Source organism: Muscardinus avellanarius (assembly GCF_963383645.1).
Source record: "Muscardinus avellanarius genome assembly, chromosome: 5".
NCBI classification, from domain to species: Eukaryota; Metazoa; Chordata; class Mammalia; order Rodentia; family Gliridae; genus Muscardinus; species Muscardinus avellanarius.
In genome coordinates this window covers 128,643,668-128,661,263 of record NC_137790.1, presented here as the reverse complement: position 1 = coordinate 128,661,263, position 17,596 = coordinate 128,643,668, and the positions used below count along the sequence as shown (strand labels likewise).

The following is a 17,596-nucleotide window of genomic DNA, read 5'->3' as shown; positions in this document are numbered from 1 at the left end:
TACTGGCGTTTAGCCTGGCCAACACATAAAGTCAGGTATTCAATGGAGGTTTTAGGAATAAACATGTTTTATGAGTAAGAACAATATTCTAGAATAATGACCATGCCCTAAAACTAAGAGTAAAATGAAAACATATCACTCCAAGCAAGCAAAAAATCACAGCTTAGAAGACTTTAACTGCCTGATGGAATAAAATTCAATACCCTTATAGGATAATTCAGATTCCATGTCATGTAATATTCATAATGTCCAGCACATCATAAAACTACTAGACATGGGGAGGAACAGAAAAGTACGAGAAACAGACATGAAATAAAAGATAATATAATATATAGAAACAAATCATGAAAGGATTCAGAAATTAGAATTAATAGGCAAAGGCTTTACAGAAGCTCTAAAAATATGATAGATATTTCAAACAGAAAGATGGAGGAGACGGTTGCAGAAATGAAGACCTCAGAAGGAAAAAAAAAGCCAACTATAAGAAAAATAACAAAGTGGAAATTCTAGAATTAAAAAGGGTAATGTCTGAAAAGAAAATCTATGATATTGGCTTAAGGGCAGATTGGATCCTGCAGAAGAAAGTAGCAATGAACTTGGAAAGAGATCAGTAAAAATTATCCAATTTGTAGAACACAGAGAAAAAAGCTTAAAAGAACAGACTAGTGTCTGAGTGCTGCAAGAAAAAAAAAGTACAAAGTAGCCTAACACATATATGTCTAATTGCTCGAGAGAACAGAGAAACATAGAGAACAAGGCATGTTGAAAGAAACAACAGTTGAATGTTTCCCAAGTTTGATTAAATAAAATATCAACCCAGAGATGGAAGAAACTCAGTAAATCTGTATTAAAGAAAAACAAACCAGACACACTAGCCCAACTTCTAAAACCAAAGATAAAGAGAAGAATCTTAAAAGAAATCTGATAAAAAAAATAGAGTACATTATGTTCAGGGGAATATATATATTTTTTTCTACTGACTTTTCATCAGAAAAAAAGTTGAGGCTAGAAAACAAGGGAATACAATTTTCAAAGTGTCAAAAAAAAAAAAAAATAATAAAGGCCATCGGACCACAATTCTAAAACCAGTGAAAAGCTTTGAAATGCACGAAATCATATCTGACGGAACTAAATAGGAGAAATAGGAAAGCCCCTAATTAGAGCTGGTGGTTTTATCAGTGCATGATAAAGTACATAGACTGAAAAAGAAAAAAGAAAAGAACCAACTTGGCATAATTGCACTGATCGGATATTATGCCAACAGGATCTTGCAGTTGTTTGGTGCGCTATTCAAACAATTGCCAAAATACATGTTTTTTTTTCCCCCCTAAGCACACATGGAATAATTACCAAGATAGACCAAATGGACCTATAAAATTTTACAGATTGTTGTAAGTTCCAAACTCTTTTTCCCCCCATTTTTTTTTTTTTTTGTGGTACTGGTAATTAAACATAGGGGTATACTACCTCTGAGCTTAACTCCAAGCCCTGATATTATTTTTTATTTTGAAACTCACTAAGTTGCAAAGGACCTCTCTAAATTGCTGAGGCTGGCCTCAAATCTGTGATCCTCCTGTCTCGGTTTTGCAAGTTCTGGGATTACAGGAATGCACCACCTTGCCCAGCTCCAAGTTCTGCCTTAGCCCACATGACCTACACCTGCATTAGGAATTTCAGTTCTTCATCCTTCCAGGTGTAAATGTCCCTTCTCACGTGACTCAGCAGTGGTTTCAAACTCAGAGGAGATGCCTTTTTACACACCTGTTTCCTGGAGTGCCCTTGTATCTTTATTTGATCAACAGAATACCAAGGTATTTGTTCTGAGGCTAGACCTTGAGACATCTTGCATGTTTTTCCTGACATTCCTATTCTCGTCTTTGCCAGGAGAAAGCCATGCCTGGGTAGCCCATTCATTTCTGGATAAGATGAGAATTATGTGGTGCACAGCGGAGTCCTCTAAGTCACCTCAGTAAAGCAATCCTGGATCTGCCAATGGCCATCCAAGCCCAGGCGTGTGAGCAAGCCCAGCAATAAACAACAGAGTCACCCAGCCAATCTGGAGCTGACCACAGACACATAAACAAATCCGATAGGGAGCAGCTGGACCCCTCATACTTGGGTAATAAACAGTAGATACAACAGTATGTTGTATTTCTCTGAGATTTTGTGTTTGTTACGCAGCATTAACGTGGCAGTGGGTAACTGATACAGTCTGGCTTGGGCCTATATCCCTCACTGATTCACAACGTACTCCTTCCTCTCAGGGCCTTTGTCTTGTCTGGAATGTTCTTCCTTTAGGCATCACCACGAATAAGATGTGCATGTGTGTGTGTGTGCATGTGTGCATGTGTGCGTGTGTGTGTGTGTGTGTGTGTGTGTGTGTGTGTGTTACTGGGGATTGAACTCAGGGCCATTGTACCTCTGAAGTACACCCCCAGACCTTCTTATTTCTGTTTTGTTTTTTGAAACGAGGTCTCAGTAGGTTGCTAAGTCTTGCTACATTGCTGATGAAAAATAAAAGACTTTAGACTGGCCGAAAACCCCATCCTTGTCAAGAGGAAGAAAGCAAGTAGCTGAAAACCATGAAGTTAGGCTACTTCCTACTGGAAGGCAAGGACTTAGTCCTATTGTAAGTAAAGAATGCAAATACTGTTTTAGAAAAGAGTCTTAATAGACAACAGACCGACGCCCTCAGCTGAGCAGACTGGGGAGGAGGGTAAGGTTCCACATGCAGATAAGTAAAGTACAGGTGGAGGCAGAGGAATACACTCTCGTCCATTAAAATAGGAATGTGTTCAATATTCTCAGCAGGATTGGGAAGTTGGGCTGGGGAGTAACAGGGAAGGTGGTTATTTTAGCAGTGGCTCAAAGTCCCCCTTGGGAGGAAAGGAGACCCCTGTTCAGAGGCTGGACAATTGTCCCTGGGGATGGTGAGCATGAAGCCTGCACTTCTAGTCCTGGCTCAGCACATTATTGGTTTTGTCATCCTGGAAAAGTTGCTCTTGAAAGCTCCAATTTCATCACTTATAAAATGAGGTTGTAGCACCGGTATCTTGACTTCTGCAGGTAAAGATAAAAGGTGAAGCCAGGCGTGGTGGTGCACACCTGTAATCCCGGTACTTGGGAGGCTGAGTCAGGAGAATCACAGGTTTGAGGCCAGCCTCAGTAACTTAGCCTTAGTAGTGAGACCTTGAGAAACTTAGCATGACCTTGTTTCAAAATTAAAAAAAAAAATCAAAAGGGCTGGTTATATAGCTCAAAGGTATAATGCCCCCGAGTTCCATCCTCAGTATCACAAACGAAATAGTACTTTTTATCTTACATATAAAATACATTAAAAATGTTCACTAAGTTGTAGCTTTCACTATTTACTTTTCCTCATTATTATTCTTGCTTTCTAGATCATGAAACTGTACAATTTACTGAGAAGATAAAGACATGGAATTTAGTCCTATAAAGTTAAAAGTTAGTGGGAAAAGGTACTTTTATATGTATAAGCCATAAATACATATACACAAAATCATTCAGTGCCAGTGAAGAAATCTGCTTTAAAATATTCATTTTGTTTTTATCAAAACACTATTAGTTATAATGTTAACACTAAGAATTTCTCATCTAGCTGGCTATGGTGGCACAAGCCTATAATCCTAGTACTTGGGAAGCTGAGACAAAAGGATCACAGGTTCGAGGACAGCCTCAGCAAGTACTGAGACTTTCAGCAACCTAGTGAGACCCTATTTCAAAACAAACAATAAAAAAACGGTTGGCGGGGTGTAGCTCAGAGGTAGGATGCCCCTGGGCTCAATCCCCAGTACCATAAAACAAAACAAAACAGACCTCTCATCTGGGTCATGATAATTTCTGAGCCTGGTGTTCTATTTTTGAAATATGTGCGGGGGTGTAGTACAGAATTTACATCCTCTGGGACCAACTCCACCACTATAGGAGAAACGGATGGAGCAGTCTGAAAAAAGATGGGTCAATTCAGAGGATGGGTATGTGGGATTAATTACTATAAGCCTCTCTATATGTTTATTAGAAACATTTGGAGATACTAACAATGAAAAATTAAATTTTACTTAAGGACCCAGATGAACCCACCTTCTGCAAATCAGCCTCTTCCCCTCAGGAACTCACTTATATTCCCAACTTTTGAGACTCTGGACAGCCCTAAGCAGTACCAGGTGTGCATGATAAATACTGTGTTTGTGTGTGTGTGGTACTGAGGATTGAACTCAGGGGCGTTCTACCTCTGAGCTACACTCTCAGCCCGATTTTTTTATTCTTTATTTTGAAACAGGGTCTCACTAAGTTGCAGAGGGCCTCACTAAGTAACCGAGGCTGTCCGAGAACCGTGATCCTCCTGTCTCAGCCTCCCGAATGCTGGGTTTACAAGTGTGCGCCACCACGCCCAGCTAACAAATACTTTTCTCATTCTATACCACAGGCCTCTTCTGGATTCCAAAGATGGTACAGGTAAGGGTTTTCTGGGAGTTGGCAAACCAGTCTTCATCCACTTTTTTCATATCCTCTCTATTTTGACAGACACTAGATGTGCCCCTTCTTAGTAATCTCTCTCTGATGGAGAAATCCTAGTCTTTTAATCCTGAGGCCCCACGGCAGTATCCTCTGTGCGGGGACTGGGGTCGCCATTCTCTGGACCTTCTTCATCTCTGCCCCACCTTTCTTGGGGCTGCAGAACTGAGAACTGACCCACCCAGGTGACCCACGAGCACGAAGCACAACCCCAAGTGGAAAAGTCAATGAAGGGACTCTAGGAAGCCAGGGGGAACTGGAAGTTCACGTTAAGATCAAAGAGTCCGAGGGTCCTCCATACTGTTTTCCAAAGTGGAAGAATGGGAATGAATTTACCATACGATTCAGCAATACCACTGCTGGGTATCTACCCAAAAGAAGGAAACCAAACTACCAAAATAATGCATGTGTATCTATGTTCATAGCTGCATAATTCACCATAGCCAAACTATGGAACCAGCCAAGATGTCCATCAACAGATGCATGGATTACAAAATATGGGATATGTATACAATGGAATTTTACTCAGCCATAAAGAAAAAAACAACTACATAACTTACAGGAAATGAAAGACATTATGCTAAGTGAGATCAGTCAGTCACAAAAATAAGAAATTGGATGCTCTCCCGAGTATATGGAAGCTAGGAAGAAAACTGGTCATAGGAAGAGCTCCAGATGAGGAAGGAGATTCTAAAGATGAGCAAATAAGGTGGCTTAACTGAGGGAAGGGAGGGAGGAAGAGGGAAATTCTCTGAAGCACATGATGTACTTTAACAAACACATCAAAGTCAACCACTAAGCCAAGCATGAGAAGGAGGGAGGGGGAGAAAATGGGGTGGGAATTGGGTAAGGGCTAATTGGGTGATGTATACATGTATGTCTCCATCATCTTGTATCCCATTAGGATGTATGACCATAATGCACCAATTAAAAAATTTAAAAAAGATCAAAGAGTCCGGGCATGGTGGCACACACTTGTCATCCCAGTACTTGAGAGGCTGAGACAGGAGGATCGCAGTTTTATGGTCAGCCTCAGCTACTTAGTGAGGTCCTCTGCAACTACTTAGTGAGACCCTGTTTTAAAATAAAGAATAAAAAAATAGGAGCCGGGCGTGGTGGTACACGCTTGTAATCCCAGCAGTTGGGAGGCTGAGATCAGAGGATCAGGGTTCACGGACAGCCTCCGCTACTTAGTGAGGCCCTCTGCAACTCAGTGAGACCCTGTTTCAAATAAAGAATAAAAATAGGGCAGGGGATGTGTAGCTCAGAGGTCAAATGCCCCTGAGTTCCATCCCCAAACCTGAAAAAAAAAAAAAAAAAGGACTAAGGTGTAGCTTGGAGGTAGAAAGCCCCTGGGTTCAACACCCAGTACCACCATCAAAAAACAAAACAAAACAAAACAAAACAAAACAAATTATGCTAGAAAAGAGAATTAGCCTCATCACAACAGCTAACAGAGTTGTATTGGGAGGAAACCAAAAACATGAAAAGGGTTAAGGGGAATCTTCCAAGCTCCCAACTGCCAACGGTGCCCATTTTGTGTAGAATAAGATCAGTGTCACGGCCGCAGCCCAGGAGCTCATCGTGTGCAGACCTCCACACTCGCCTCACCTGCTCCCACCTCGCTTACACCGCCTCCGGCTGCTCCTGGGCACACCTCAGCCCTTCACCCTGGCTGGACCTTCTGCCTGGACCCCTGCCCTCGATAACCCTAGATTTTACGCACTTTTATGGTTAACTCCTAAAGGTGTTATTATATGGTGGGGCTGGGTGGCGCCTGCCTATCATCCCAGTACTTGGGAGGCTGAGACAGGAGGATCGCAGGCTCCAGGCCAGCCTCGACAACTTAGTGAGACCCTGTTTCAAAAAAATAAGTAAATAAAAAGGACTGGGGGTGTATGGCTTGGAGGTAGAATGCCCCTGGGTTCAATCCCCAAATACATATGTATGAGTCTGTGCATGTGTGTTTTTGTGTTACAAGGCAAAAGGGAAAACCATGCTATTCCTAGTTACTCACAGATACAAGCTCATCTCCTCAAGGTGATACCCTCCCTACAAACAGAGGAAAAGGAGACTCCTTTCAAGATATGCTGGGGGTGTAGTTCAGTGCTAGACCACCTGCCTAGCATGGGTTTGGTTCCCAGGACTGCAATATATATATATATATATATATATATATATATATATATATATATATATGCAATATATATATATATGCAATATATATATATATGCAATATATATGTATATATGTATATATACACATATATACATACATATACAATATATACACATATGTGTGTGTATATATATATATATATATATATATATATACACAGATAGATAAATGTAGTTGTATATACTAACATTTGCTTATTTTTGGTTTGTAGAGTGCAGCCAATAATGGTAACAACTACTTGTTTTAGCTTTTGGTAAAGGAAGAATAGGATTTTTTATTTTTATTTTTTTAAGGTCCACTGGCCAAAGGTAATCCTACCTGTTAATGCAAATCTGGTTTACTAAATGCAAATGAGGTAGACACTTGCAGTCCTCCAGAGAAGAATTGGGGTTGTGCTCTGGAATCCAGCAGGGCCTTGGGTTCTGGGAATATGTAAGGCATTGCCAGGGAAATATGAGGGCGGAGAGGGTTCTTGACAGGAGACTTGGAAAGTATAGGAAAACTGTGTCTGGTTTGAGGGGCAGCTGTGGGAGCCCTGGCTGGTCCCCACTGGTAGGAGCCACTGCTTCCTGTTCCTGACACTAGAGAGAGAGGGCAAACCTCTCTCCCAAAGGTGACTACTTTGGTAGTGAAGTGTCATGGCAAATAAGAAGCCTTAAGAGATGCTTCTCAGAAACCAAGTTATTGTCAAGCAGTAGTAATTCAACAGGAACCATGTACATTATATCACTGGTTACTTAACAGTTAGAGTGCTGTCCATGAATCCTCTGCAGAGGGTTCAGGGGAAGGGCTTCTTTTAAAGGACAATGACTTGTGGAGTTCTGCACCACTTGAGGAAGGAGTATGATTTTTTCCCCTCTAATGGTAAGAATTTAGTATATTACCAATCATTTCCCTTCCCTTTCCTCCCCCTCTCTCTTCTACAGTAAGTATATAGGATATGCAATCTGTTTATTCATGATTCTCTTTACCCCTGTGGGTTTGACTTTCTGCTCCTCCTTTTATTAATCCTTTTACTAAAAATTAAAAAACAATATTATTTAATTATATATAGCAGCATAAGCTATATTTTCTTTTCTTTTCTTTTTTTTTTTTTGGGGGGGGTGTGGTATAGGGATGGAACCCAGGGGAATTCTACCTTCAAGCCATAACCTCAGCCCTAGTTGTTTGTTTATTCTGAAGCAGGGTCTTCCTAGGTGGCTGGGAGTCTTGCTGTGTTGCTGAGGCTGGCCTCAAGTCTGTGATCCTTCTGTCTCAGCCTCTCAAGTAGGATAACAGGTGTGCACCATCATGCCTGGTTCAAATCTTTTATAAAACAAAGTGGGTTGGGTACTTTTCATAAACATAATTTCCCTGGATTGTAATAATAGTGGGTGTTGTAATAATTCGTCTTGTGTAGACAGGGAAACTGAGACTCAAAGAAGTAAAAAGGTTTACCAAGACCCAAATATAAGGTGTAAAACCTTTTCCAAGATCGAAAAGTAAAAAGCTTTCCCAAGACCCAAATGTCACGGAGCATTCACTGTTCTACAGCGCACTCTCCAATTTCTCTAACAATAGCAAAAGAATCCCCTTCATTGCTGCAATATCTTCAGGTAAGAGTTATTACCGACTTAACAATGGTGAACTTTGTTTTAAAGTGTCACATGAATGAGCGCAAATGAAATACATTTACATTGTAAAAGAAAGGAGCTAGGCTGGTAGGAAATCTCACCAATAATTACATGTGATTGTAAAATATCAGGCAGTTAGAGGAAGACAAAGACTTCCCTTTGATGAGTTTTCTTATGTTTTTAAAGAAAAAAGAAGGCATACGCAATGAACAAAATTCAGATAAAAATTTTGCTTGGAGGTAGAAGGAATGGTTTGACCTATCCATGATGAAAATCCTTTTTTAAAAAGCAGCCATCGCCAGAGTCTACTTAGAACTTATTACAGCCTGCCAGGGTCTGGGGATGGGCTTTGATCTCCTTTGCAAGGTCACCAGGCTGGCCCCAATCCCAGCGCTGTGGCCAACCCTGCTGTGCTCAGTTCTGCGGCTAGGTATGTTTCCTGAGCGAAGAGGTCTGAGTAAGTAGCCCAGCCTGGCCTTGGAACACACATGATAACACAATCAAAGGACAGAGAGTCAGCCTTGTCACCAACTCAATTCCCAGCTGTTTCTGTTTCTGTTTCTTCCCATCTCTGTGAACCAGGAAAATGGCCACCTGGCCCTGAACGCCAACCAGCTGCGCCTGAGTGATGGATCCAAGGTGAAACCCGGTGATAAATAGTGGTGGCTTGTCCTCAAATCCAAATGTGATCACGGCACAATTCACTAAGAAGCATCATTTATTTTTTATGGTACCGGGGATTAAACCCAGGGGCACTCTGCCTCTGAGCTACATCCCCAGCTATATATTTTTTGTTCTTTATTTTGAAACAGGTAAGTTGTGGAAGGCCTCACTAAGTAGTGGAGGCTGGCTATGAACCTGCAATCTTCCTGTCTCAGCCTCCCAAGTACTGGGATTACTTAATATCTGAGATGTCACTGGGTTCTGCCTCGGATATCATCACTCAGGCACAGCTGTTTGGTGTTCTGGGCCAGGTGGCCGTTTTCCTGGTTCACAGAGATGAGAAGAAAGAAGGAACTGGTGCTTCACAGAAACAGCTGGGGAATTGTGTGCCACCACACCCAGCTAAAACATTATTTATTTATGACCTTGTTAGAGCTTATCTGCTGACTGTTACAGCAAAACTATTATGGTGCCCCTGTTGGGCTCTGAAACCGAAACAGTGAGATGTAGCTGTGGGTTCTGGTTCTTAGCTGTTTGTAGAAAACAATAGCCAGAACTCCTTTTTGCTGTAAGCTTAAGCAATTTTATTATTACAAAGATGGAAAGAAAGGATAGGTTAATAAAGCCCTATACCAGAGGTAGTATAGGGGAGTAACTTGAAAATAAGTTACTGGAGTTTTGGATACAGAACAGTTTTATAGATACATGGTCCTTCACCTTGCCTATCCAATAATCTTCTGACCTAGGTGTAAGTCTGCCTATTAACTCTGTGCAGGCCCTTTTTTTATGATTATGGGTATGATGATCATGGGTATTATGATTATGGGGATTTCTTGCTTGACCAAACAACCTTCTTCCTGCCTTAATGCAGGTGTGAGCCCAGGTTTCTTTGTTAGGACCAGAAGGATTAACAAAGTCAGGGGTCACGTGGTATCTGCTCCCCTTTGGCAGAGGTCTGTACCCTCCTCCTGCACTCTGTACCCTCCCCCATACTCTTGGGGAGTTCTTAGCTTTTTTGCTAGATGTAATTGATTATGTAAACCTGTTTTTAGAATATGAAGGCACACCGGGCGTGGTGGCGCACACTTGTAATCCCAGCACTTGGGAGGCGGAGACAGGAGGATTGCACATGTTTGAAGCCAGCCTCAGCTACTTAGTGAGGCTCTCAGCAACTTAGTGAGACCCTGTTTACAAATAAAATATAAAATAGGCCTGAGAGTATAGCCCGGAGGTAGAAAAGCCTCTGGGTTCCACCCTCAGTACCACAGAAAGAAAGAAAGAAGAAAGAAAGAAAGAAAAAAAGAAAGAAAGAAGGAAGAAAGGAAGGAAGGAAGGAAGGAAGAATATGAAGGCCCTAGGTCCTAAGTCTTCTGTCTACTTGGTCATTACTTTTAGTGAGGGAACTTTGCATTATAAAAGCTGCCTGAGTTGAAACCGATTTTCAATACATTATTACCAAATTCATTTTCCAATAAATTAATACCAAAGTCATTTTACAATACCAGCACATTAATACCAAAGCTATTTTCAAATACATTTTGAAGCCATTTCCCATTATTGGCACACCGACTCCTAATTTCAGCCACAGGTGCAAAATTCCCCCACATTTGCTCATCTGTTTTAAGTATCAAGTTAAGAATGGCTAAGGCATAATTGCCCAGGACAGATTCAACTTTGAAGTCAGGTTCAAACCCAGAGGTTGGAGAATAACTTTCCTCTACTTGAGGGAACAGCACGTTGTTCTGAATACTTTTTTTGAAAGGTTTTTTTTTTTTTTTAGGTTTCTGTAGATAAAAGTTGTTCATGTACGTCAGGACTGGGCTTTTGAGGTCTCTAGTCTGTTTCCATATTTCTGATTAATGAGAAGCCACATGGGTGAAAGATTGAGTAAATTCACCTGAACACTTGGCTAGCCAGGTGCCGGGCAGGGATTTGAATCATGAGATGTTTCCTGTTAAGAGTCCTGGTCTGACTCCTCCATTGTAGTTCTCAGGCTTCCTGCTGTTATGGAGAGGCTGTAAGCTTATGCTAGCTCTCAGCATTCATATGTGAAGACTTATCAAGGCTCCGAATTCCCATGCATTTTACTGTCATCTGCTTTGTTTTATCAGCAGAGGCAGCCAGGTTCAGAATGAGCCCCTTGGCTCTGTGCTGGACGATCATGGAACTGTCCATGAACTGGAACATCTCATACCTCCATATTCTATGGGTTGGCTTGTTTAACTTACCTGGTGCGAAGAGGGCTCCCCCTTCAGAGTCTCATCCAGGTCCACACCAACTCTGTTGAAGAAGACAGAAAACTAGTAAGTATCCGGTTGTCAAAGGGATGGGATGGTCTCCTGCATCAGGTCACCTGACCCAAAAAGGATGCAAATCTGAGAAAAGGCCAGGCAGGAATCCATCCTACCTACCATCCATCAGAAGACCCTCCAGTTGCTTGACACCCAATGAGGATGTGCCCCGTGGAGCCTCAGCCCCGCTGGAGAGGCTGAGCACTGAGCAATTCCATACTGCCTGCTGTCCTTCCCAAAGGGAGCAGGGTCCCTGAGAGCCTGAGAGAGGTCCTCCATAGCCTTGAAACAGGGTCCTGGAGGGGGGTGCCAAACTCTCACAGAGGACCAAACTCTTCTGGGGCTACGGGTGTCCACCCTGGAGCAGAGGTCTCTGAGGCAGAGCAAGTCAAACCTTTGTCCAGATGTTCACAGATGCCCCACAGGGACGACCTAAGTTGTGGGGCCCGAGGCTTATACACAATTTGGGGTGGGGGCTCTCTTTAGGAAAGTGAATGCCAAAGTGCAAACATAAAATTGGTAATAAAAGTGACCCTTTTAGAAGGAAAAAATAAATTACAAAAGGAATAATATGTTTTTTTTAAAACTGGTAAATGCAAACAGGGTATCTCAAACTCCAGAAAAAGATGTAATGTTGTAATTAACACTCCGACACACCTCTGAAATAACTATTTCCCCTGTGATATTTGCCTGCATGCTTTGATACTCTTTTTATATGATAATGATTTTATATTAGGGAGAATGGAAAGAAAGATAAGGTAGGCTTTCCTCCAGCAATATTGATCAAAATCACTGATACTGCGAGGTTCGGAAGCGTTGCTTCCCCAGCCACAGACAGCTGGCTGCGCGCTGCTCCATTACGAGCCAGGCCTCGCAGACCCGGGACAGCCGATAAATCTCATTTCATGCAATTTCCATAAACAACGCACAGGGCACCTACAAGTCTACATGCCTCCTTACTGAGCATATTTCTGAATTTCCATTTTGATGGGGCATCCAGGAGAACTAAATTTTACACACCTCGTGATTGGAAGGATTTTCCAGAGTCGCTGGCGGCCCAGTCCGTTTCAAACCATGTTTTTCCCTCCACGACCCACAGACTTCTGATGCCAGGTGCCAACGGACGCGTGCATATTTAATTCAGTCTTTGTACACTATTGCTAGAAGCCTTTCCTACCCTGGGATGGCCAGCAGTGACTTACCCACTCACTGAAGTGACCGTGGCTTACACAAATGGATCCCCTTCCATCCACACTAAATGCACTCCAAGCTCAGCTCTCCCTCCCTGAGCAGGATGCCCCAAGTGCCCACGCCATCTGACCGGAGAAGGGTGAGCAGATGAGGGAGGGGAAGCAACAGGGAAAGAAACAGCAGTTGAGCCCAACTGTGTTTAAAATATATTTCTTTTGCAAATCTTAGGAAAACATAGGACCCTGGGAACTAAGTGCTGGGGCTCTTCCCAGGACCCTGGAAGGGCCAGAGCAAGTGAGGGGCTCTGAAGCTGAGCTTCCTCTCCCAGAGCCAGTGCCTTTGGGCGGATGGAGGAGGGTGTTGGGGCCCACGCTGCCTGGCTCGGGCTCCAGCCGAGTCTTTCCTGTGGAGGCCATCTTGGCTAAAGCTTTAGAGTCTTGCCTTCATCTCTGGCCCCTCTCAAATACATCCGAAATCTTCTCTATGCCTGTTCCCCAGCGGAGGAGGAGAATGCAAGGTTAAAAGCTGCCACTTGGGCTGGCCGTGATGGCACACTCCTATAATCCCAGTATTTAAGAGGATCTCTGGTTCAAGGCCAGCCTTGGCAGTTTAGGGAGGCCCTCAACAACCTAGGGGGACCTTGTTTTAAAAGAAAAGAGTAAAAAGGGTTGGGGGTAGAGCTCAGAGGTAGAATGTCCTGGGTCTAGTCCATAGGACACAGTACAAAAAATAAAAAGCTACCACTCAGGCTAATATGTGTTTCAGAAGAGAGAGAGAGAGAGAGAGAGAGAGAGAGAGAGAGAGAGAGAGAGAGAGAGAGCAGTCACAGTGAAAATACAGCTAAAGTACCTCTGATTTTATTTTTCAAAAATTAGTGTCCTTTGGGTACCAACAGCCCCATCTGTCTCACCAAGGGGCAGAAGGAAAGACCATTTATTGTGTGTTGAGCCTTTTGCGTTTGGATAACTGGGGAGAGCTTCTGGAGGGGCCCTGATAGACCAGAAAAAGCTATTCACCGTATTTTATTTAAGAAGAGGGGACCATATGGGATGGTTCAAAGTAGGGGAGAGGGGGTCAAAGAGAAGTGTTGGGGGGCTAGGGAGAAAAGTAGAAAGAAAGAGGAGTTATGAGGGGCAGGGGAGGGGGAGAGATTGGAGGAGTGAAGGTGAGTCCTCCCCAGGTGAGTCCAGCCCAGGCCCTCAACCCTGGGACAAGGAGGGCTGAGCCTCACGGTGGGGCCAGTGTATGGAGGCCCCCTGGCCTCCTCTCTTGTGGGCCTGGGCTGCCCTTGCATATGTTTGCTGAATCTGGGATCTCTGGAGGATGCTGGGAAGTCCCTAGAAAGCTTTCTTCCTAGAATAACCAGACCTGCTCCCTCCCAAGGGCTCCTGGGCACCCAGGTCAGCAGAGGATGTAACTGAGGGTTGCAGGGCTCCTGCCCCTGCACCCGTGTTAGGGCTGTTTTCTAGTTCTCTGTCTAGGAAACTGGAGAGAACAGAAATCAGATTTCGAAAGAAGCCCAATGATTTAAGTCTGAAGCAGTCCTGAAGTTTTCCCCTAAAAGTTAAGCTTTCCTCTGCAACAGAAATTAAAGCAGACATTTCTAGTTCCAATTCTGGCAGTCGGATGGAACCGAGGCTTGATGTCTGCAGATTAAGTTCTAGGGCTGACTGTACACGAAGCATCCTCGAGCCGGGGCTGCCATGGGACCTGACCTCCTCCCTCAGCCTGGTTGCTGGAAGCTCAGGACCTGGGCCTGGCCCCTCTCCAGTGGCTTGAGGAAGGAGATGCTCTGAGACAGTTTCTTGCCTCCTGGGGCAGCGGGGCGTGCTACACAGGTCTGGCCTCAGCCCTCACTTGCATTCAGTTTGGGAGGTTTAATGAGGACTTAAAAAAAATAAAAATGTGGCCGGGCGTGGTGGCGCACGCTTGTCATCCCCGCACTCGGGAGGCAGAGACAGGAGGATCGCGCAGGTTCGAAGCCAGCCGCGCGCGCTGGCTTAGGAGACCCTGTTTCCAAATAAAAATGTAAAAATAGGTCTGGGAGTGTAGCCCGGAGGTAGAAGGGCTTCCAGGAACCCCAGTACCACCACCACCAAAAAAATGTGTGTGTAGTTTAAGCGCTGTGAAGGAAAGGCACCTAAGAACGGTGCTTTCTTTCACTTGAGGCTCTGGCTACTCTTGATAAAAAATCTTGCTAAAATAGATTGCTTGGCTTCCTGCCTCCTAAAACACAGTGGGTTGGGGGGAGGGCTTAACTGGAGGTCTCAGCGTCACCTCTGGTCCCATCAAGTCTAATGCTCGCCACATCGTAATGATTTCTGAGAGGTGTTTGAACCTCTTTATGACCACATTAAATGATCCCTGGCCGCTATTATTTTTCTTTTAAAAATTCTTCTATCGGCCAGGTAGATTGTCTCGATTTTCTGGATGCAACAATGTATTAGTATACTGGCCCCTCCCCCTACTTCTTCTTTTAGTTGCGTATGGGACAAGTAGCCTGATGGTTAAATTTAATGCATCGTTTTACATTTTCAGGTTTTATTATAATACATGTATGTGTGTATATATATATGTATATATTTTCAGGCTTACAATATATGAATATATATTATATAAATCTTATTTTGGTATATATATATGTATATTTGTGTATGTATATATGTATATATGTATGTGTATATATATTATATATATATTTAACATAGAAGGGCTTACAACAGCACACAGTTGTTCTTGGCCTCACACCCATACACCCTCAGACCGACCCTTCCCCCTTGCCTCTGTGGGCCACGTTCTGCCTTTCCTTGACCGTGTTGTACTAGAGTTTACACGGACACACAATCACGTTCACTCAGCATCCCAGGGATACGCAAACATGCTGGCAGCATCTCCATCTCTTACCTTCCTGTTGGAGAAAGCCAGTCAGCGTGTGAAAGAGACATGCTTTAGGGCTAACCTTGCACCCCCTTCACTTTTATGCATAAAAGGTCCTTTACACGCTACGGAGTTTTGAGAGGTTACTAGAGAGCGGACGCCTGGGGTTAGGACGCCAGACGTGTATACACGGCACCTCCCCAGGTGCAACCGCAGGGGTGTGGGATGAAGGCCACCTGCTGAGGTGATACCCAGGCCCTTCCGCACCTCTCCATCAGTATAAAGCAGCCCTCCACTCATCTGATCTGGACGTGGTGTCCCAGGTCTGATAACTGGACTCATCCTTGTGTCTGAGCTCCGTATCCAACACTGACCGCAAGCAGTGCTTGCCCTGATCTGCCAGCACCTCTCCAATGGCCTGAACTCCTTCCCCCCCAAACACCAGGCTGGCGCTCTGGGCTGTGCTAACCCCCGACCCGCACCCCCACGCCTGGGACATCCTGCCTCTTTTCTTGAAATTCCAAGCCCCGCCCCGTTCACTTGGACCCAGCCACCAGGATGCTCTTCCTAGGTCTCAGCTCCCCATTGCTTGAAATCCCCAGCCAACGCCGGACTCCTCCAACTCTGTTCTCTGTGCCTGAAATAACCTGCCTCTGTCTGTGCAACCCCGGCCTGTGTCAGGGCTCTGCATTGTCAGCCAGGCTGCAATCTGAGGGCTGCTGGACCAGCCTGCAGCTGCTGACACTTCAGTCCCCTAACCCACCTGTTGTTAGAAGGTGGTCCTGTCCTGTCCTGCCTCGTCCCTGCTGTGTGACCTGGGCGCACTCTGCTGTGGCCCCCGTTTCTTCCTCAGTACTACTCCACGAGGTTGTGGTAAGCATTAACTGAGAAACTATCTGCGAAGTGTTTAGCTTAGGACCCAGTACACAGAAAGCTCTTAAAACATGTTTTGTTGTTTGTTTTGTGGTACTAGGGATTGAACTCTTGGGTGTTCTACCTCTGAGCTATAATTCCAACCCTATTTTATTTTCTAATTGGAAACAGGGTCTCTGTAAGTTGCTGACAGCCTCACTAAGTTGCTGAGGCTGCCCTCACACCTGTGATCCTCCTGCCTCAGCCTCCCAAGTACTGGGATTACAAGCATGCACTGCCATGCCTGGCTAGCATCTTTTTTGATATTATTACTTTCCTTATTATTTCCTGCTATACTCATTGCTCATTAATGTCCGAGATAAACCCTCCTGGTCCTGCGTCCTGCGTCCTGCACTGAGGGACCCTGGCATGTATTGGCACAGCCACAGCTGAATCTCAGGGAGTGGTCAGGGCACAGCAGGAAGTTTCGGCCTCCTAGTAAAACATCAGTTTTACCGAAGCAGGGCCAAGCTTCCTAGACTGGGATTTACTTATAACTTACTGGTGGATTGGTGGGGTGAGAAAGCAGCAAAGGAGGAAAGAAAGATATCTAAAGAGCAAAGAGAAGGAAGGTAGAAAGGAGAGAGATACTAAAAATAAAAAGAAAGAAATACACTGTCGTAAAGAGTAAGTCCAAGCCGGGCGTGGTGGTGCACACTTGTTATCCCAGTACTTGGGAGGCTGAGACAGGAGGATCGCAGGTTCAAAGGCAGCTTCAGAAACTTGTTGAGGCCCCCAGCAACTTAGCGAGATCCTGTTTCAAAATAGAAAATAAATAGGAGTGGAGATGTAACTCGAGGGTAGAAGGCCCCTGGGTTCCATCCCCAGTACCAAAGATTAAAAAATAAATACTAATAATAATAATAATAATAATAATAATAATAATAATAATAATTTCTTGTGGTGGATAAGTAAACTTGAAGGTGCTTGTGCTTTTAGTTTTTTTTTTTTTTTTTTTGCGGGTCTGGGGATGGAACCCAGAGGCATTTGACCTCCGAGCTCCACCCCCTGCCCTATTTTTTATTCTTTATTTTGAAACCGGGTCTCACTGAGTTGCGGAGGGCCTCACTAAGTAGCTGAGGCTGTCCGCGAACCACGATCCTCCAGGTCTCAGCCTCCCGAATGCTGGGATGACAAGCGTGCGCCACCACGCCCGGCTGTGCTTGTGCTTTTAGAAAAGGGAGAAAGAGGGTAGATGCAGGAACAACTGCCTAGCCCAAGAAAATATCTTAAAAGCAGAGAAGTAAAGAACTGGTAAAGGATTAAAAAGCCACTAGAAAGGCTGGTTAAATTTCACGTGATGTTTTGCATTCTTGATGCACCTTTTAATTTTA

At 44.0% G+C, this 17,596-nt stretch overlaps 1 protein-coding gene across 1 annotated transcript in view; it reads right to left on the bottom strand.

Moving 5' to 3' along the window:
* SLC9A9 (solute carrier family 9 member A9) overlaps window positions 1-17,596 on the bottom strand; it is a gene marked incomplete at both ends in the record, with an annotated part of 603,254 nt that overhangs the window by 116,578 nt on the left and 469,080 nt on the right. The window contains one exon of the mRNA XM_080695867.1: window positions 11,220-11,271. Coding sequence (XP_080551993.1) covers window positions 11,220-11,271 — 52 coding nt within the window. The remainder of the gene's footprint in view (window positions 1-11,219; window positions 11,272-17,596) is intronic.